Source organism: Caretta caretta, chromosome 2 (assembly GCF_965140235.1).
Source record: "Caretta caretta isolate rCarCar2 chromosome 2, rCarCar1.hap1, whole genome shotgun sequence".
NCBI lineage: Eukaryota > Metazoa > Chordata > Testudines > Cheloniidae > Caretta > Caretta caretta.
This window is the reverse complement of record NC_134207.1, coordinates 207,673,353-207,696,505: the sequence shown is the minus strand read 5'-3', so window position 1 is coordinate 207,696,505 and position 23,153 is coordinate 207,673,353. Positions and strand designations below refer to the sequence as shown.

Sequence of the window (23,153 nt, the reverse complement as noted above, 5' to 3'; positions counted from 1 at the left end):
GAAAACATCTCATCAACTGTCCATCATTTGACAAAAATCAGTAACAGCAGCAAAGAAGCCAGCATACAACTTCTAGTGCCAAGGAGCCAGATGGCACTGCTGAAAAAATTATATCTACAGACTGACAGCTTGATCCCGTGATTACTGCCCAAGGGAGGAGAAAGAGGAAAACAAGGAGTTGTTCAGTGTGATGGAGTAAATCAATTATTACCAGCTCTCAACAGGATTTTCACATTATTTTAATAATGTGTTCTAAATATAATTCAGGTGAATGTGGGAAATTTGGAAGATTCCAAATATTTTTGGGGAAAAGAATATTGAATGAAATAAATATTTTGTTTTTTGTAAAAAAAAAAAAAAAAAAAAATCCTACTCCTATGCTGCAGGACACGGCAGATACCATCTCCATATGAGACTTTGTAATTATGTGGTAGTTAACATGTAACTACAGAAAATTAATTTTCCAAATTATTTATTGCCTTGAAAATCCATAAATATCCTAAAGACAATCATCTGATGGCCCCTCCATAAAGTTATTTGGTACTATCTTAAGAACTGGAAATATACAAAATAATAAACTGATTATTTTAAATAAACCATGACTAAACAGTAATTACCATATTGCCAAAATATCGCAAAAACATTTTGAGCTAAGACATACATTTATAATCTTTGCAATAATAAACTGATTTTTTCAAGACTATGATTGAAAAAAGTAAACTCCTCCTCCAAATCCCAGTATTAGAATTAACAGGCAAGGAAAAAGGTCATTCCATTTCTGACCTACTATAAAAAAACATGCCACTTAAAACTTAAGATAAAATAATTTTGCCTTTTTTTTTTAACCTTGAATAAGCATATGGCAAAAGAAATCCTAAACCACTGGTCAGAATGTAAGAATTTTTGCTTGTTTTTTTCCCCTCTTGAAAAGCAATAAGGGTGAAATTTTGCCTTGCTGAAGTCAATGGCAACACTCTCTTTCCTAAATAAAGGAATTGGTTAGTCTCTAAGGTGCCACAAGTACTCCTTTTCTCTTTCCTATGTAATTGTAATAGTGACATTAATTTCCTGTGCCCATGCTTAAGAAGCAGAGTGACTTATCTGTGATCAACAAGATAATGGACCATCCCATTTCACCTACTTTCTCCATCAGACTCTATTCCTATTCTTGGTCCCTTCTTCCTGTTAGTCTCTTCCTATCAGGTTTTTTCTCTTTTTCCACATTATTGTATACCTGGTTCACTCATTCCTCTGCCCTTATCTCAGCCCCCTCCACCAAACTCCTTCAACACCCCCTACCCTCATCCCTTGCTTCTTGGATGGATTAGTGGGTAGAGCACAGGTGGCAGTCAAAGGTACATAAATACAATTTATCACATGGCTCCAGAATTAATCACATTGCTATAACAACACAATATTGGTTATATTCTAGAAATCTGGTGTGTGTTCATACATGTGTTAACACATACACAGAAATTCAGAACTATACTGCGCCAGGTATCAAACAAAAAGTCATTTCTTATCCTAACTAGGACATCTCCTGAGAGTTATGTTCCCAGGCTATGATGCCCTTACCATGAAATATGGCTTTAAGCTTAGATGGACCGGGGAGCATCAGGGAGTGAACAGCAGGAGAATCTTCTTCACTTCCACATTTCTTCTCTAATTCCTCACTGGAAAAAAAGGCTGTATATTGACTACCTCAGCCAGGAGGACAGGAAAGGCTAGACTGGACTGGTGGAAGGGAGGATTAAAGGAGGTACAAGAGGAACTCCTTTTTTACCAGGGTCAAAATAACGGGAGTTTCCAGATACTGCCAGCTCAGAAGGCTAAGCTAAAATCCTCAAATGGTATTACAATGTGTTCTCTTAACAATGGACAACAGGCCTTAACCAAAATGACTTTTTAACCAAAAATACTATAGTAAATTAAGTAAACTAATTTTAAAACCCTGAAGGGAAAAAAAAGTGGTCTCAGAAGCCATTAAGTTCCACTTGGACTCCCTCTCCTATCTGTAAATTATCTGATTGGTACCAACGAAGAATCCCACTAAAGAGGAAGTCAGTAAGGGAGAATGCACAGTGAAATCCCCAGGGAAAGTTGGCTTCCTGGTATAATTTCATAAATGGTAAATGGTGCATCCAACTCCACCTCTTGGATGGGTAATCAGTGTGGTGGAAGAATAAGGTTTGACCTCACTCCCCTTTAATAAACCATTCTGTGTCAGGGCTCCCCTGCTCTTCCATTCAAATTCCTTCTCAACACTCAAATGTTAACCTATTGTCAGTCAAATGCTGCCAACTTATTATTTAATTCAAAAAGATCAAATCACTAAGTTAACACCATCCATAAAGGTTGCTATGTGTTTGGGTCCAGTCTTTGTCTGTCTGCATTGCATGCTGCTCCAGGTGGTCCTTGATCTTTTACTTATACAACATCAAATATTGTGTGCACTTATACAATAAGCAATAACAAAATTAGATACAAAAATAGGAATGTGGGAACATTCTGTTAATTAATGCTGACATCACAATATATACCAAGGTGTTAACCTCCAAATATACACATAATCATACATACTTGGTAACCAACTCAGATAAGCACCCATCCAAACCTTTCTATAGGTTCTGAAATACAAGGGGTTTATACCAGGTTTTTTTAGTTGCATGTGCCCAGGTACTTCTAGACTTCAGACAGGGCATGAAGCAACAAAATACCATATGGAAAGTTATTTTATGTATTTCTGACCTAATCAGACGCAAGAAGCACTGAAATAATCATGAAAACCTTGTTTTCACAAGTTATTAGGCCAACTTTATAAACCCAAGATTCAGATAAGTTTTGGATATACACATCTACACTTTTGTGTGGTTATTCAATCCAAACCAAAACTCTAACTCAAATCTTCTTGATCACTATATAATACACATGTAAGTGCGCTGTTATGAAGTAAGGTATGTTAAGGGAAGAAGTGAAATGCACAGTATGTCCTCAAGTCTAACTCACATGCAGGAGCGCTCAGAAGGTCTGCCACATTACCTAAACAAAAATTATGGGCTTTCCACAATCAATTGATTCCAGCTTTAATTGCCCTCCAAGCAGATGACTGATGTGACTCCTTCCCCAATGTCTGGTAAGGAGATGTCAATCTCCGACTATCTTGTTTCCTCTTTGATGGGTGTGAACCTGGAGAGGCCCAGGTATTGCTACTTCCCTTCTTCCCCAGGCAACATTAGAAGGCTTAAGAAGTGACTATATAATCACTCCAATCAAAGCAGCAGAAGACAGACCTGCTTCCCTACACCGCCAGATGATAGTAAGGAGCGGCAGACTCCACTCCTCCAGTATCCCAGAATGCTAGGGGAGCAGTAAGCTATTGGACCAGCTCACCAACTGGAAAAGTACTAAACAATTCCCCACACCAGAATGCCACTGTGGGGAGTGGCAGTGCTTTATCATCAACTACCCCAACACCATCTCTGCTCAATTCCAGAAGGGAGAGAGGTCAGGAGCAGCATGGGAATTGACCTTCAATTACCGCTTGGTGGAGAGAAGAGGGAGCAAGAGGATGGACATTCATTCCACTGCAGAGGGCCTTCAGCTCCTATGCACCACTTAAGCACAGAATCTATAATGAACAAGCTTCCATGACCCAATAAAAAGGCCACCACTAATTTAGAGGAAAAAACTTCTCTGGTTTATTTTACTTCAATTACTATAAAAAAAAACTGATCTAGGAAAACATGAAGACAGAATGGTAAGCAGTAATACAATGTGATTAATTTCCACAAAGACTAAATCAAAAACATACACATTGCTGCATTTTATTCTTCAATGACATTGTTCTATATTTCAGAAAAAAAATATCCTAGGATTAAAAAAAGGACATAAGAAGTGCTACTACAACTAAAATGGGGTATGCAGTTATTTAAAATTTGAATATTATATTTGGACATTGGTGGAATCTGGCTGACTGTCTTACTTGTGCTGAATACCTCAAACAATGTGGCAAATATCAAATAACCATAAGCAGCAAGCCCAGTGTCACTTTTTCCACAAAAGGAGGGTAAATGTTAAGGGACAGGGGGTTATATTTGATAAAGCATTTTAAAAAGGATACATAAAAATGCAAATGATTTAGAACCATCAAACTATGCACATTGGTAGTAACCATATGGTATCACCACTAAACAGTAGAAAGGAAAAGACTGTTACATTCACTTTTTGCAGTTTGCCTTTAACTATATTGTAATCTCCTTATGACATGGACCATGTCTGCCCAGCTATTTGTCGAACACGTAGAACAATAGGGCCCTAATCATGACTGGGGCCTTTGAGCACTACCACAAAATAAATAAGAAATTATTACAGAAAATTCAAAGTAATGTATGTGAGGACTTCTTTATTGGTCATCCCAATAAAGTCAATATAGCCCTAGGATGAGGTAGCATGACAGTTTAAAATAATGTATATAATTTAGCTTTGCAAGGCTACATTGGACCCTTTACTTATACTAGAATCTCCCTCCTTTAAGTCTTTTTTAATCCAACAGGTGGGTGATTTAACATTGAAATAATCATCTTTTTCATATATGTAAGTTTGGTGAGGGGCAAAAGACCCAATGCCACTTCTACTTCTTCAACATCCGGGGTAAAATCTTAGCTTCACTGGAAGTTTTGCCACTGACTTCAATGGGGCCAGGATTATGCTCATATGACCCCACCAGCACTTATTCCATGACCAGATTTATTTTTCTAACATCTCCCTCCAACAGGATGTCCTTTAGTTAGGGATTTCAGTTTATGAAGTGTTTTCTTTTAGTATGTTAACCTCCTCTTCAGCATTTTGTACTTTCCAGTCTGTTTCATCCACCCACTTGTCAAAGATTTTTAAGTTGGATAGACACCGTCTCAAATATTCCTTTCTAAGGAAAACACAGAGGGCCTTAGGTCCACAATCTGTTCACAAATGCCATAGCTTAACTAATTCCTTTCTGGCACAGCTCTGAAGCCCTTAGCATAGTGCAGGCAGCATGGGCCTGATTCAACTCCCACTGAAGTCAATGAGAGTCTGAGATTGATATTCTCCTGTTTAATTAGTATATTTATCTCAAAACTTCTTAGACTCACAGGGCATTGCAAGTAATACATTTGATAGTCCTATTAACTTTTTTGCCCGGAAGTCCTCAGAAATACAGAATCGCATAGCATTATACCTAGCAATACATAATCATTTCTCCAGAACACAGCGTCTGTGGCAGACATTGCAAAACGGTCTAATATCCTCTTCAACACAAGCATATAAATGCTACTATTTAATACCTACACGTATCATGGATAATAAGCTAAAGATTTATATTTTAGTCACAATTCAGACAACAGCTCTCTCAGAAAACAAAATTATTGGATCAAACTTAAGTGGTACCATCATTCGCCATTTCTGAAGAAGCTGGAGGGGGAACACCCTCTCCTACCCTATTTTTTCATCTCCCACAGTGAAGAGAAAGATGATCTTCCCAATTTATTCCCTCCTTTCAACGGACAAGAGTAATGGTATGGGTGGAGGGGATCATCCCCTCTTACTTGTCATACAAAGCAACAGAGAGCAACTTCTCCGAACTCACATACACACCAAAAGAAGGGAGTAGCCTCTCCGAGAAAACCCCTCCTGAAGAAAACAAGGCTATGTCTACACCACAGCTTATGTTGGCATAACTTATGTCACTCAGTGAGGTGAATAAATCAGCACCTGAGCGACATAAATTCCCCGACATAAGCACCAGTGTGGACAGTGCTGTTGGCGGGAGAGCTTCTCCGGCCAACAAAGCTACCACCGCTTGCAGGGGCTGGCGTAATTAAGCAGATGGGAGAGGTGCACCACTGTAAACTCTCTAGTGTAGACATACCCTAATTAAGGGGTTGTTCAAAGCAAAATTTTCCCCCAATTGGAGTACAGAGTCAGGGGCAGACACACGCACACACCCACACACCCTCTGCTCACTTGAGAAAAGAAGGCCTATCAGGCCCCGCTCATTTCCCTTTGCTTTTCTGAACTGTGATCTTTCAAATTGTGCCAATCAACCTGAAATAATCAAATGGGAAGAAGAACAAGAATATACATTTTTTTTTCTTTGTAGGAGGACTACTCTGGGTAGGTGGAATAACAAGTTAAGAAGGAATGCTCCAAGCTAAGAGCATAACAATCATTCTGTCTCCACAATTGTAAACCTGATAACGAATCCATCAGAACAACAGCTGGTAAACTCCCACTGCTTTCCTTCCCCAGGAGGACCAATCATCATCTGAACACCAGTCTGATGAAGGTACTAAAATAGTGCCAATAAAGATCTTCTAAGGGAAAAGAGGATAGAAAAATCTTAACTGTATTTTCTATTCTCCAACCCTTGTTAAACCAGTTACTAATATTGTATTATTTAAAGCAGCCCTATTATGGAACACAGTTTTCTGCTAAATAGAGTTCCCAGAAAACAAACTCAGTGGGAACAGAGTTAAAAGAAAAAAGGAAAATACATTAATGTACATCGTACATTTGAGTTCTCTACATTTATCTTCCATTGTGAAGGTATTATAAGTCTCTTTATCTAAAAATGCTCCCATAACTATGTTATGGGGGGGAAATTAAGCAACTGTGACCTGTAAATCAGACCCTACCATTCAAAATAAAATATAAAAACATTAAAGGGTATCATTTTTCATTCTCACTTTCACACTCTAAAATGCCATATAATATCGAAATAGAGAAGCATTATACCACAAGTAAAATAGTCATCCCAAATCCAGAAAATTAGACTGACTCAAGTGTGGATTTTAGAATTTTTACACTTAGCACCAAGAGTTTTATATTCTAGTAGGGGAGAAACTTGTTGGCTTTTTTCAGCAAAAATATTCAGTAAAGCACATTGGTTACTCTCCACTACCTTACCCTGTCTCCAACACTGTCAGAATCTATTCTGACAAAAAACAAAAACAAAACAAAAAAACCCACAACACACCCATTCAGTTTATTCATCACCAGCCACACATTTCCTACTCTGTTCTTGTTTTCCAGCTCAAATTGATTTTTCTAGGACAGGACTATTGCACTATTTAAGGTTCTTCAATTAAAATGGCATATTTTATTCATGATTATATCCAAATACTACAATTATGAGGACCACGTAGAGTACTTAGATTAGACACATTTTCAATATTTCTTTCAGCCTACTGCACTTCAAGGCAACATTTCTAGATTGTCATCCACAGAAATGACTATGGTCTAAATTGCTTCAAATGTTACCAAAATCCATTGAGATCTTTTTAAACCTAACATTGATTGAGAGATCAGGTTCATGCCCCCTGAAGATGTGAAGCTAAATGTAGATAGATCTGCTTCCAGGCTTGAAAGTGCATTTTCACACCTTTGCGCACCCCCTAATGTAATTTCAGGTAGTTTGAAGCATTACCACCTCCACCAGGGACAAACAAAGGAAGGAAGTGTCCCAGAAGAACATTCACTTCATCTGAACTGAACAAGCAAGTCATCATGCAATAGAAAAAAGTGAAATCAGGGTTTTGTTTTAAAAAAATTGAACAGTTTATCTATAGATTCCCTTACCAAAAATATAAAAGATTAAAATTTTAAACAGCCTGAGGTACTTTAGTAGTTTTCAAATGGCGCTGAACTAATTTTTTTTTTAAATTAATTAAAAAAAAAACAAACCACACACCACCTTTGATATTGACTTTTCCCCCTTTGGTGACCCAGTACAAGGAACAAACCATTTCCTGTCAATGAAATGGTTTCCTTTTTTATTTTTTAAGGCACTATCATCTAAAGTTGGTGATAATTTTTTTTAACCATAACCATAAATCACAGACTTACTATTTTGATTGGTAAGTATTTTAACATGTCTTGGTTTCCCCTTTTGTAACTCAGCTCGAGGTTTATTTCCTAACACAACCAAATTCCAAAACAGACGTAAGGAGAGTAAGAAATTACAAGCAATATTGTCATACAACATACTATAGAAAAACAGGTCATTTAAGTTACAAGAAACCTAGTCATCAATAAATGAAAAAAAAAAATCCTACTCAAAAATCAATTATTTCGAGTCCTTTGTATAGAGTAGTAGTACACCTTTCAGGCAACTGGTATTAATGAGAAGACATGACTATAGAATCTCCATCTGTTTTTCTGACAAAGCTGTGACTACTCCAGTCTCTCATTGAAATTCCATTAATCTGGTGCACCAGGGTCCGATGCGAAAATCAAAACTCCATCTAACCCATTATCAGCTCACAATAACCTACAAGTGAACTCTGCCTGTTAGCACACAGCAAGTTATGATTTTGTTATCAGTCAGCCTGTGAGCCAATAAAAAAAAAAAATCAGGTTAGGAACACAGTGCCTGGCAGGGATTTTTGTTTTGGTTTGGTTTTGGGGGTGCTTTTTTTTTTTGTTATTTTATTTTTTTAATCCTTTTTCAGTTTCTGTAGGGTGTCTGAACCGTGTAAGCCTATGCATTATTCTCCTTCGTTGTGATTTAATTGCTGCCAGCAATCAAGTCAAAGCATCACTGAAGTGTGCTTGAATTTCATTAGAAGATATAACTTATGCTACTTTCCTACAGTACCTAATAAACCATAAAGAAACCAAAACACATATGGCTTGAGGGAATAACTGGAAAATTAGGTGGCCATTTGGGAACTGAGTGAACTTTTGAACCAGAGGAACAGAGAAAAAGAAATATTAAAAGGAAAGACAGACTTAGAATGCACACAGAGATGTGGGGATTTGACCTTTTCAGTACCTAGAAAATTACATTAGCATTATGAAAAATACATATCATGTTTAGAGTTTATAATCCATCAAAGTTTAGATACTTTGTTAGTGCCTACCATAAGGTAAAAGTCAAAAGGACAAAGAAACAATCAGATTTGACAAAAGGCCTTTTGGTGACCTGGACTAATTTAGTTATACCGTACTTATTGTTAAATGGATTATCTCTCCTGTAATTAATATAACATTAGATAAAGGTCTCTCACACAAAAAACAGGAGTTTAGAATGATTGCAGAGTACATATGATAGCCCTCTAGACAGTTACAGACAATTATTAATATAACTTCGCAATTATATTTTAGAGGAATACTGAGAAATCTGACCTTAGTATTTATAGAAAACATACAAGTCTTAAATTCTTTATTGTAAGGTTTAACCATATAAACCTAATAATTTTGCATTACATAATCATTTAAGTACAGTAGAAGAAGAATGACCCTTGAAGTTAAATGGAGAATATTTCTGAATTTCAGTTAGGCTCCTAATTCCATACTTAATAAGCCATGATCCTGCAACTGGATGAGTACAATGAGATTCTTACACCTGCATGGACCTCAGTTTAAGTAAACTGGGATCAGCACAGGATCATGCGATTAAGTTACAGGATTGCAGCTTATATTTAGTATACTTATACTAAATATAAGTATAAGTAGGCTGGTTTCTGAAAGTACTGAGCACCCACAAATCTATTTGTGTCAATGAGACCTGAAGGCACTCAGCACCTTTCAAAATCAGGCCACCTATTTAAGTACCTAAACACAATTTGGGAGCCTAAGTCTAGGCAACTAGATTTGAAAATATTGGTCTACATTTTGAAATTCAAATGTCTTTAAAATGACCTACTGCACACAAACTAAACAAAAATGACTCAAGAAAATCATCAATATTTATGGACCAATTCCACCATCTTTACTCACTTCTGACTCAGGATCTCCCATAGGATTTGGCCAAAAAGGACAACAGTACAAAGTTTCATCATTTTAGATTATATTATCTTGTACTAGTTGTATTTTTATCCTACTTTATATCTAATTATCTAAGGATTTTGTAAATTGGCTATTATAGTGGTATCTATGCGCTTAATCTAGTAATTACAACATCCAAAAGAGGCTAAATTAATTATCTGTATGTCCAAATAAATATGATACTTAATATATTTAGGCATCAGCATTGTTCAGTAATTAATTATTCAGTTTTGTCAACAAAACTGCTATCTTTTTCTTAATAATGCACAACTTCAGAAAAAAATATATAGCTTCATTTTCTCTATCAAATATTCAGATAATTTTGACATATATCCTTTGTAGTAGCTTTAAGCTCAACATATCATAAGCTATAACCACAAAAAGGTATTTTAATAAAATCTGTAAGTACAAAAAATGGAAACTTTGTTCGTACTTTGGAAAACTAATTTAGATTTTATATAAGCCATGCCTTGTTTGGCTAATAATTATAATATGAACTGAAAACAAAATTTATTTTTTCTTTTTTAATAAAATTTCTACATTTGCTAAAATGAAGAACAAGATCAACTTAAAAAGTATGTGATTATTGTTGTACATTTTAACAAAGTTGTGTGTATAAAGAAAATGTTGTTATTCAGAATCAGTGGTTAGAAGGTTTATCACTTATGCATGTACTTGACTTATCCCTGTTCTGCAATAGACATAATTTTATACCTCATAAAAGCAATTTATGTTTCCAAAGGGAATAATCTGGGTAACATAAAATGTGAAGTGCTATGTTGCGGGAAGCATATTTTCATTCAGCAATGGTATTCTGAGATGGAGCTGCACAGTTTGATCATCATATCATGGCAGAAAACATCATTCACTTCTAACTTTCAGTGCCACAAATTAATATACATAGTTAATTCATTTCTATATGTATTTAATTTATAACCATATATTACCCATACAAGATTTTTTATATTGTGTATAAAAATAAATGGACCTCAAAAAATGGAAGCTATGGTAAAGCAAGCTTAACTCTTGCAATATTCAGTTGTTCATATCTTCATTAAATGTAATGCCAAATTTGGTTGTTTATATACTTTTGAACACAGGATAAAACAATATGAAAACAACTATGGAACCAAGGGTTTTTTTTTAAAATGGGAAGTCAAACTAAACATTTATATAAAGAAAACAATCTACATAAGACAGTCTTAATGTGAGGAAGCATTGTAGGAATAATTAATTTAATATTTTATGAACTCGTTCTGCATTAAGTTTAAAGAAAAATATCAATCAATTAAACTGTTTCATTATTTATAAGATAAATAATACAGCAAGCCATTAAGTAGCACAATAAAATTAAGCAAGAATCTGATAATGTTGAATTAACAATTTGTTACTACGAATATTCACATACTGCTTTACCCACTGATCTATCTTTAAAAAAAATTCTACAAAAGAGTTTTCATTATGAAAAAATATGTGAGTAAAAACAGTGTGCACTTATGACAGGTTCACTGTGCTTTTAGCACCACTAGAGAGAGCTCTTCAGTTCCTTAAAGGTTCTTGTAAAGGTAAGAGAACTGTCCAGCTGTCTGCTGATGCCTGTTTATCTGCTTTCCAACCATAACATCACCCTAATCAAAAGGAATCAGACTGCATGGGTTTGTAGCAAACTGGCAAATCTAGTGCATTTTAAGATAAACAGAGTCACATACCATCAGAGGGAGCTTCATCCTCTTTATCATATCGGTCAGATGCTAATGAGAGATTATCAGGAGGTGAAGGGAAAGAGCCCTCAGACTCTTCCTCATCTTCCAATTCTCCTGCAAGAGTCAAACAGATACCATTTGTTAATAACTGTCTCCTTCTGACATAAACAGAATGCATTTTGAAAGCAGAGATGTAGCAATTCTTTGTTAATAGGAAAGAATGATGTCGTCATATTTTAATTTAAACTGAACAAATTCAGTGTCCTATTGTTCTCTTAATTTCACTTCATGTACTTCCGAATACTAGAGTATGGCTGTGCACACCGGTGCTCCAAAGCTACATTCTAATTGGCCAAGTGGGTCTTTTTAATGTCATATTAATGAACCCCCTCCCAACGGTGCACAGCTGGAACCTCATCAGTTAATAAATAAATAAATAAAACCATGCCACACACCAAAAGTGTGGGTGAGGGGAGAAACTAACAAGAAACGAAAGACAGACAGCCTGAGGAGAAAGGGAAAAGAGAACATATTTGGGGAAGAAAGGGAAATTCTTTGACTGTCTCCTTCGCAAAAAGTGCCAAACTGCATTTTCAGCAACATTTTGTGTACTTCAAGTTTTCAATTTGCTTTCTCCTCAACTACAAACTACTTTTCAAAGTGTAATCCACTTAAAAGTATTTTTAAAGGTAGTGTTTCATTTTCCTCTTGAAATAAAAAATGGAGTCACACATAAATAGCACTCAGTTACAACTGTGTGTGTATAGCACAGTAATCTATAGGTGTGCTTCTTGGGGAACTAAGGGCCTCAGATACACCTGAGGTATGCATCAATAGCTGACTAATGTACATGTCATGTTGGGTCTTACTGCTATAATGAGGGGAAATGGAAGCGGGAGGGGGGAGGGGGAAGTATTACATGCAGCTTTCATTTTCATTATGCAAAATGAATTCTCCTTCTCAAAATGTGGTATATATGTCTAAAAATATACCAACTATGCAAAGAAAAGGAGAAAAGTTACACATATCAGAGAACGTAGAAAAAGGAGAGTGCTCAATCGCTTTTCTTTCAAAAACTGTTTATATCTTACAAAAATTGAGTGGTTAAAGTTGAAGCTGTCAGGCTTAAAAACTTACCCATGCAGAAAAGCAATCTGAGTACAAATAGAAACACGGTCACCCTGTGTGTGAGAACATGTATTTGTGTACCCATGCTTTGTGTTGAAAAGACAGTAATTGAAACACGTAACACTAAGAAAATATACCATAGACACTGAAATAGAGGGGGAACTAACTTGGAAGATATTTGAGACTATATTAAGCCAGATCTTTTGTTTTTGTGTTTAAACCAAGTGCTTTGTAGTTCACACTACAGGCTGAAATGCAGTCTTTAACCCACCCAATTGTGCCTGGGAATTGTAGCTTATTTTGGTATCATAGATCACGCAATACTCTGGAGCTCCAAAGAAAAACACATCTACAATGTTTAAGTTTATGCATGACAAAATGATTTAAGAGTAGAATCAGCCTTAATTCTCAGTTTCCTGGCTTTATGGGGTTGAGAGATTTAAGAGTCTGTTCTGTTAACATATAGGGATATTACTCCCTGAAGTTTTATACATCAAAAGTATAATAAGCCTTTTTGTTAATTCTGTGGGGTCTTCTGTATCTTTGGACAAGCCCTAGTAATCCTTTCCCTACTTTTAATCTTCTCACAGCCAGACCCTGATGTATCAAAGCCAATATTCTACTGACTGAGGAAGACTGGAACAGACTGCATTTGAAGCTATCAATGCTACTCCTTAACCAGTCAGAGGAGTCAGTGTCGAGCAGCACAAACCATTTTCTCCCCTCCGCAGGTGCTAAGTGCCTGCGAATACATCTGAAAAGCATAAATAAATTAAAGGAAAGTGTTCAACTTGTATTTACGTAATAGAAAGCTGCACTACCAAGCAACAATGGGCATCAGGTAAATGTATCCAATACAATTTGAAGACATAATTGAAAGCATTACAGCCTAATCAGACATCTAAACGCAAAGCATGCTCAAACGAATTGTCTACAGACTCATTAACTGGCAACCATTCCATTACAATCACACATAATGTCAGTAGTGCCTTGAGCCTATGCCAATGACAACAGCATAAATTTTGCATCTCATTTCTGTGGTCATAAAATTAATGATCAGTTTTAAAATACTTCTTTGTAAAAGTTATTGCACAAAGAAAAGACATGAATGTGCCCCTGTTATATAGTCATGAGGATAATTAAGGAGTTGATGTTCATTAATATGGTTTCTTGTTTCCCCAGAACAGCATTTGATTTATCCTGGAACTTTTTTTTTTTTAAGTTTAATTAATGATATATCATTAACAGTTATATAAAAATAAGTCCTATTCTCTCATTTCTGCAGTTTAACTCACCACTTAGGTTTGACCACAGAATCAATATTTTGATTTGCCCACAATAAAAAGGTATTGTACCTGATCTTTTCTTATTAAACACCATCTCTTCAATTACAGTATATTAATTTATTGATGTTCCGAAAGAGCACACATTAAGGGGGTAAGTGTGCAGAATGGTAAGTGGGGAATAAGACACTTAATTGTTGTTATGTTAACAAGGGCTGCACTTTAATTCCCTGTATTCTGCAATGAACATTTCCAACAGGTTTAACTGATATCAACTAAATATTATGAACAAGACCATATTACTTTAAAGGAGGATCTGGTTCAAACAAAAAAACAAACAACGAACTCTTCTTTTTTTCACAATTTGTTTTCCTCTGCTACTACTTGTTCATAGTAATCAGCTCAAACATTTAAGATATTATTTCAACCACTTAATCTGTAAAGGAGATCAGACATCAAAATATTTCAGCCTCTGCCCTTGAAATAGACTCTTGCTAGATCAGGGGTAGTCGATTATTTTTTGTCAAGGTCCAAATTTCTTGGTCAAGGTATAGTCAAGGTCCAGACTCCAGAGAAAATAATAAACAGCAATAATAATGATAATAAATAAACAAAAATAAATAATTATTAATAATAAATAAATAAATTAGAAGGTAAACAAAAGGATTTGGGGGTCCATTCAAAAGTGGCTGGTGGTGCGGATTTGGCCCACTATCCACCTATTTACTATCTCTGGTCTAGACACTGTGTTAGTAAAACATCTAGGAAGGAGGAAGCAAAGAAATTGCTCAAATTTAAACTTAAAGCGTATAAAACACTTAAAGGAGGGCAAGCAAGCAGCTGCCTCCTGATTTTTTGCTAGAAGGCCCAAACGTGTCAAGCTGAAATGAGTTCCTTCTGCCCAGTATCCAGCCTCCACTACTGGAAAGAATATTACCCAGTAATTAATAAATGTAAGATTCCCAATCCAGGTTCATTAGCACAAATGAGTGGATAAAGGTACTTTCAAACTAAAGCTTGTACACTTTAATCCCTTGGCTTTTTAGTTGATTTTCAATAGAACATTAATGAGGAAAATGACCCAATCCACCTATCACCCAAGTGGTTCCTTTGACAGCTATTCTCTCCATGCCCACTGTGACATGCAACAAACTGATAAATTATGTGCATTAAGGTGTGTGGATCCATCATCTAGGTTTTGGTATCAAGTAGTAATTTTAAACATCCAAAGAATTCCTACCTGAGCCTCAAAAAACCAGAGAAAGACATCTACATATTAAGCACTACAGAAGCAGTATGAGGTTTGTAGGTGAATTTGTTTCAGAGATGTGAGGAGTCAAAACGCGTAAGGAAAGTCTTTGGGGAAAAAAATGAATGATAGAAACATTTAAGCAACTATCTCTGAAATTTCTCATGTAAAGTTCTCCCAGTGTTTCCAGAAGAGTTCTACCAGGAGATTGTATCTGGCATGTGAAATTTTTGGTGAATTGCTTAGGTTGGCAATGAGATAGGGAGATACTAAGAAGTGAGCTTAAAATGGAAAGCAGCCGCTAACTTTATTTAAAGGAGGACTAGCCATCTACAAAGCTCAGGGTACTAATGCTCTGCACACAAGTTGATTCTTTGGCCTTGTCTTCACTGCATGATAACCTCAAGTTCAACACCACCATCCTGCACTTGCTCAAGCTCAACATGTAGTTAAACTACCTTCTCCTGTTGGCACACATCAGGATCACAGATATTGCGATATTAGGGAGAGGAACAACATACCAGCTTGCCCATGTTGAAAGACGTCAGACCTCTAGAACACCCTGGCATCATGCACCTTCTCCAACTGCATTCAAAGGAGGTGAGCATGAATATGCCATGATGGTCCACAAGAGCCTGCATAACAATGGAATAGTATCCTTTCCTGTTAATATACTCGCTTGCTCAGTACTGGTGGGGATGCATACTGTTCCCTCCCCCGCCCCCAGCTATCATGCCTGTGCAGTTTGGGAGCCCATCCATTCAAACCTTGCAATTATTTCAGGAATATTTCCAATTTTACAAGCCTGCGGAACTGTGACGTTGCACTCCTTACGTTTTATGGAAATATGCTAATGAATGTGAATATAATGTAACTGGAATATGCTTCATGCAAAGAGTCTCTTGTAAGGTATCATTACAACGCTTATGATCTACTGAGTGTGTTCATCCCATTTGTTTGCATGTATTATTTCTATGTTTGAAGTTAGGGGAATAAGATATAAACTTGTATTACTGATATAAACACGATAAATGGAAGCCATTAAGGGTGCTTCAGAATCCATGACCTGTAAATGGCTCTGTTTACTTGCAAACCTTCCGGGGAACTTGCCGGCCAGCCTTGGAAGAATGGAGACTAGTGGTCTCACAGGACATGTGACCATGTCACAGATACTGGAATCCATCTTAAACCTGGTGCTTTTCCATTTAGAAGGAAGGGTGGGAACCCAGAGAGAGACAAAGGATTCCCAACTTGTGCCAACACTATAAAAGTGGGTAGAACAGAACAAAGGGGTAGCCAGTCATGAGAAATCCACTAGTTACCACCTGAGCTGGAACTAACAAGACTGTACCAGGGGAAAGGATTGGGCCCAGACTAGGAAGGCATCTAGTCTCTGAAAGAGGTTTATTGGAACATGGCTGAGGGTGAAATTTACGTGTATTCAGTTTCTTAATGTATTAGGCTTCAACTAGAGTGTTTTGTTTTATTTTGCTTGGTAAAATTTTTGCTTGTTCTGTCTGTTATTACTTGAAACCACTTAAATCCTACTTTTTATACTTAATAAAATCACTTTTGTTTATTAATTAACTCAGAGTAAGTGGTTAATACCTGGGGGAGCAAACAGCTGTGCATATCTCCCTATCAGTGTTATAGAGGGTGGACAATTATGAGTTTACCCTGTATAAGCTTTATACAGAGTAAAATGGATTTATTTGGGGTTTCGATCCCATTGGGACCTGGGTGTCTGGGTGCTGGAGACAGGAGTACTTGCGGAGATGCTTTCAATTAAGTCTGCAGCTTTGGGGGCATGGTTCAGACCCTGGGTCTGTGTTGAAGCAGGCTTCCGTGTCTGGCTCAACAAGACAGGGTTCTGGAGTCCCAAGCTGGCAAAAAAAACAGGCTCAGAGATAGTTTCAGCAAATCAGGTGACAATCCCAAGAGGGTCTCTGTGACCGAAACCATCACAGGGACAGCACGTCATTAATTGTCTTGCCAACTTCAATGACCATTGCACCATCTGTAGATTTTCCAATCCCAGACTGATTGACGACTGATCTGTAGCAATCTGGGGGTGCCCGTTTCCATAGGCAACAATGGCATGCTTCTGGACCTTTAATGGGTATCAGCTGGGTACTCTGCCATTCAAGGTCTGAGGCAGGGGTCAGCAACCTATAGCACACACGCCAAAGACGGCACACGAGCCGATTTTTAATGGCACGCTGTCGCCTGCCGAGTCCCAGCCACTGGCCCCGCTCAGCCCGCTGTCGAACCCAGGCCGGGACCCCGGCAGGCAGCAGCGTGCCATTAAAAATCCTGCCGGCCCCGGCCCGCTCTTCTCCACCCCCACCACCCCCCGCCGGCTGCTGCTGCAGAGCAGGCAAGCTCCCCTGTCCCCCACCTCTTCCCCCAGCGTGCTGCGTTCTTTCCCCTCCTCCTCTCCCTCCCTGCCGCTGATCAGCTGATGGCCCTTGTGAGGTGGTGGGAGAAGCAGAGCCGCAGTGTGCTCGCTGCTCCGGGGAGGAGGTGGAGAAGAGGTGGGGACGGGGCCTTGGGGAAGGGGGTTGGAATCAGGGCATATCCCCTCCAGCCCCGTGCCATGAGCTGCTCTGGACAGGGGGCTGGGAGCACCCCCATGACCCCAGCTGATACCCCCGGCCCTCTGCCCTGACCCTTACACCCCCCCCTCACATACACCCAGCCCTCTGCCCTGATCCTTGCACCCCCACACACCCCAGTCTCCTGCCCTGACCCCTGCACCCCCCACGACCCCAGCCCTGACTCCAGTACCCCACACACATACCCAGCCCCCCCATACCCCATGCCCTGACTCCTGCACACCTCTCACATGCCCCCAGCCCCCTGCCCTGACTCCTGAACGCCCCCACATACCCAGCCCCCTCATACCCCATGTCCTGACTCTTGCACCCCCCACATTTCCACCCCCACCCTGAGCACCAAACAGGAGTTGCTGCACCCACCCTCCCACATTCCCACCTGCACCCCTCGCATCAAATGGGAGCTGCCCAGGTAAGCACTCCACACCCAAACCCTGACCCTGCACCCCCTCTCTCATTCTAGCTCCTGGGCAGACCCTACACCCCAACCCCCAGCCTGCTCCTTCACCCCCAGCCCTGTGCTCAGTGCACTCCGACCCTTAGCTCAGTGCAGAGAGAGAGGAAGAGAATGGGCTAGAACCAGGGAGAAAGTAGGTACCCACTCTATGTGGGCAGGGCCGGGATCCCAGACTGGCAGCGGGCTAAGTGGGGCCGGCAGCTGGAACCCTGGCTGGCAGCAACCGGCAGACTGAACCCCAGACTGGCAGCGGACTGAGCCACTCAGCTCACTGCCAGTCTGGGGTCCCAGCCGCTGGCCCCGCTCAGCCCGCTGCCGGTCTGGGGTTCTGGCTGCTAGCTCCTTGCCAGCCAGGATCCTGGCCGCATGCCCCGCTCAGCCTGCTGCCGGCCTAGGTATACGGAACCCCAGGCCGGCAGCGGGCTGGCAGCATAAGATCAGCATTTTAATTTAATTTTAAATGAAGCTTCTTAAACATTTTGAAAACCTTTGTTTACTTTACATACAACAATAGTTTAGTTATATAATATATAAACTTATAGAGAGACCTTCTAAAAAACGTTAAAATGTATTACTGGCACGTGAAACCTTAAATTAAAGTGAATAAATGAAGACTCGGCACACCACTTCTGAAAGGTTGCCGACCCCTGAGGCAAGCTCCTCACACAGCTCCATGAATGCATCTGTTTTAATGCAAAAGTTCTGAGCCCACTGCCAGTCACTCCATATTTCCAACATAATTTGCTACCACCACCGTGCATTTGCATTCCTGGCCCAGAAGTGGCGGTCTGCATAGACGTCATCTGCCATTAAAAACAGCATCAGCTAGGTCCATACTTCCACATCCACATGGTATCGTTCAATAGCTGTTCTTGTGCTACTCCTAACCATAAGCCACTGCCTCTGTCTTTTCCAGCCCCAGAAGCCCCTGCTACCATCTCCTGATGGCAGCTTATGCAGAAGCTCAAAAAAGAAACACTGCCTCAACAAAAAGAAGCAGCTCTCAGCCCGGTCATTACAGAGAGCAGGAACCATATATCAGCACATAACAGCACACCAAACTTCAAACACAAGTATGCTATCTAGGGTCCATAGTACTTTCAGTGGTGCTTCTGCCAACTTTAGCATTATTTTTAGCATGAGTTAAAAACAAAGCTCTTTTAGCTAAACATTTTGCCAGCCAAAATATGGATTCAATTTATCTCAAACATAGATAGAAATGCCAAAAACTGTAATAACTCTCAATCTTCAACAAAGTCCAGGCTTCTATCTCCTTAGAACCAAAAACCAGTCTCTGTATAAGCTTCATTAAAAATTAATGTAATCACTGATCTTTCAGGAGATCTCTCTGTTGGAAAATTTAGGCAGGTCAGACTGAGTGTGATTATACCCACTTTTGATGCATCTACAGTTCTAAAGGGCTGAAGCACAACAAGAGTCAATTAAAAAAAAATACCTCAGAGGTCCTACAGGAAAACCCTAGGAACAAACAAAAAACTCAGCCTAAGCTCCCTCCTGATCTTATGGTTTATTAATAAATAAATAAAGAAAGAAAAATTTTAAGAAAGGGAGAGTGTTTTGGAAATTAATCCAGTATGTACGTGTTGTCTTGAGAGCAGGATAGGGATTCTACCTGTTCACAATTAGCATTATATCTTAACTGTAAGAGCCAATGTAAAATTAGGTAATAACTCATGGATGAGAATTAAGTGATATTTTCACTTTGTACATCCGTGCTCATGAATGCATCTGGATTTTCTATGTAGATAACATTTTCAAAGTTTGGTCCCGTTTATAGTACTCATCAACATATGTTTTCGTGTCCTTTCATTTTAGTTACATTGAAAGAAAACTAAACAATGTCAAAATGTACAAGCTATACCACATGCAGTTCTAGATGCTCCATGGGGATTGAGTGTGCTCAAGGCAATGCTGTTCTTCTTAAAGGTTGTATGAACTTTCAACAAACCATATCAAATAGACTCATCACTGAAATCAGAGCAGGTTATAAGCATATGGCAATCACTGCACGCTGAATTCTTCAAGTTATATCTTCCTCTAGAGCTAAAGAAATCTCATCTCAAAATTAGTTGAGGAGAAAAAAAAATGCACTACAGATCAATGAAGTCTTTAACAGTTGGAAGGGCAGATATGCTATAAGAAGTTTTCTTCAACTTGGTTTTAAATAAATGCAGTAAATAGGAGCTCTGGTCTTTGTAACAAGCTCACATGTTTATCAGTGATCCTACCTAAAGAATTTTGAAACCTTCTGGTTGTTATATACAAATTTGGAAGTTACACATTACAGTATATACACTACAAAAAATACTTTAAAATGTAAAATATACTTTACAAAAATAAGATACATTTTAAACTGAACAGTGACCCCATCTAATTTAAAAATAAAGCTAAGACATTTTCTTAATAAAAATACAAATTTTGCATTTATTTTCTTTATCCTTTTTCATTTACTTCTGATGAAGATGACCAAAATGTGATTTTAACTTGAGTGGAAGGACTAAGGTATAATATAAAGTGGAGTAATTTAATTTAAACAAACTTTAAGTGCAAACTTTTGATTTTGCCAAACCCAACTGATTCCAGAAAGTTAGGAACCACCACTGTTAAAATGGAAAATTAAAGATATATATATATATATATATATATAATTCATTGAAATTATTTTTAAAAATCTATAGTCTGATTTTAACTGTATTTTGCTTTAGCTTTCCCTAGCTGAAAAGCTGGTTCATAGAAAGTGTCTGTACACTCTCACATTATCAGCTAGCACGAATATTAGTTATACATTAGTATCTCCTGTCTACAGATAGAAGATACCAGGGTTCTACTTTCTGCAAAGAGTGCAACTTCGCATAAGCTTTTTTGACCTCACACTGTGACCCTCATACCAGCATCCACAGGCTACAGGTCATGACCTCGTGAATTAGCATCATGAAAATAAGAGCCATTCCTGGTTTAGTTACAGAACAGAACACTGTAGCAATACACTCTTCAATCTTCTCTCTTTCTAGTTGCACTGTGCCACTTTGCTTACTCCTCAAGAAGACAATACATAATACAAACTTCAGTTTTCATTACTAGCACTCTAAATCTTGTTCTCCTGTGCTAAAGGTCTGATTTCCTTGCTACACTATGAACATATTCATTAAGGGTGGATTAAAAGCCAATATCATATAGTCATTAAATCAACCTATTAAAAAGTAAAATAGGTTCACAAAAAAGGTCTCAAATAAATGATCACTATTAACGTTTGGTTACTGCCAAAGTAGACTGCTTTGCATACACTTTCTATGACAAAACATAAATTGTATAGTTTTAGACAATACTGAGTTTTTGTTCATTAAGTAATCTATATTTAAGACATTCAGTGTATATTAAATATAAATTTCCAGCTACATTTCTAAACAAGACCCATTTATTAGCAAACTTTCTCCTATGGTGCATTCATGAAGTAAATATAAGCAAGTTATTAAATGAGTGAGGTTTTAGCACACAAATTTTGAAGCAAACAGGAGATTTTTGCAGCTTTTAATTTTTTTGCTCAGTAGGGGGAGCTAGCATCCCCATCCTTGAGAGTCAATCAATGCACAAGCTGGACATTTTAATTTTATGCTTTTAAACACATGTACAGTATGTTTATTCAATTGAGAGTCTGTCAATGAGCAAAGTATTTAAGTCATACCACAGTGAAATAAAATATTTTACAATTACCTTTATCCTGGAAATCTTGAGGGTAACTGCAGGGGAGGGAGGAAAAAAGACAACATAAAGCAATATGCATTTGGAAAGTCTCAAGATGTGACAAACACAAATACAGAAAAATTATTAGTTTCCAAATAACAGTTTTGTGCTATGAGTACTGCTGCAGCAAATTTATATTGCAAAATGTCACCTCTATTAAAACATTTAATCAGCTCTTCTTCCAGTGTTTTTGAATTTGTGAGCATGATTATCAGACATTTCAAAGAAATTTCATGGAATAGTGACAAATTAAAAATGCCACTTAAAAACAGATTCAGGTGTAACAATAAAAATACTTAAAAAAAGATTCTAACACATCTGCTCAAATAGCTTAATTAAAATGAACATATTACATAACATTTACTTTTCCATTACCTTCCCAAAAGTTAATACTATATTTTAAGATGTCTCTATATAAATGAAAGCCATTTATCAGAAGTTACATATCACAATATTTTACATGTTTTAGAATGAACACAATGTGACTGGTCAACAAAGAAACAAAATTTGGATTTGGCTTGAATACTTTAGCAGCATATAAAAAACAAAATGGATATACAGAAGATACTTGTTAATTAAGATATTGATATGCATTTAAATATAATAGTACTTTGAATACATATTCACATATTGTGAATTGTAAGCAAAGCTTAATAAAATTTACCCAACAACTCTTATACGGAATGATACTACTATACCTCTTATACTGAGGGATACTACTTGCTGTGGTGAAAACTACACGCATTGCCATGTCCCCCAAAGCTATGATCCTTGCAACATACATGAACAAAACAGTTGCAAGGTGCAGTGACACAATAAGATGCAAGATAAATAAGTAAGGAAAGGTCATTGTTATGTATGGCTTTAAGTGGAATCTCAGGAAGCTTGAATTTATTTGAGTAGGTGTAAAAAGGGGAGCTGATCAGAATGACTGGCAAGTAAGATGATCTTAACAGCTGCATTTTGTATGGACCAGAAGGGGTGGTGCAAGTGTCAGGAAACCCACTGAGGTGATGGTTAAAAGCAATGAAAATGAGAATCCAGAAGGCCTTGTGTGAGAGACTTAGAAATGCAAGCAGAGATAAAAGGCTCCATCTAAGAAACATTGTGTAGAAAATAAAAAGAAAAGGAGTACTTGTGGCACCTTAGAGA

General features: G+C 37.9%; 1 protein-coding gene across 1 annotated transcript in view; it reads right to left on the bottom strand.

Annotated features, from left to right (window-relative positions):
- SKAP2 (src kinase associated phosphoprotein 2) overlaps window positions 1–23,153 on the bottom strand; it is a 151,979-nt gene that overhangs the window by 105,849 nt on the left and 22,977 nt on the right. The window contains exons 3-4 of the mRNA XM_048838440.2: window positions 21,972–21,997; window positions 11,514–11,621 (exon numbers count right to left, since the gene is read on the bottom strand). Coding sequence (XP_048694397.2) covers window positions 11,514–11,621; window positions 21,972–21,997 — 134 coding nt within the window. The remainder of the gene's footprint in view (window positions 1–11,513; window positions 11,622–21,971; window positions 21,998–23,153) is intronic.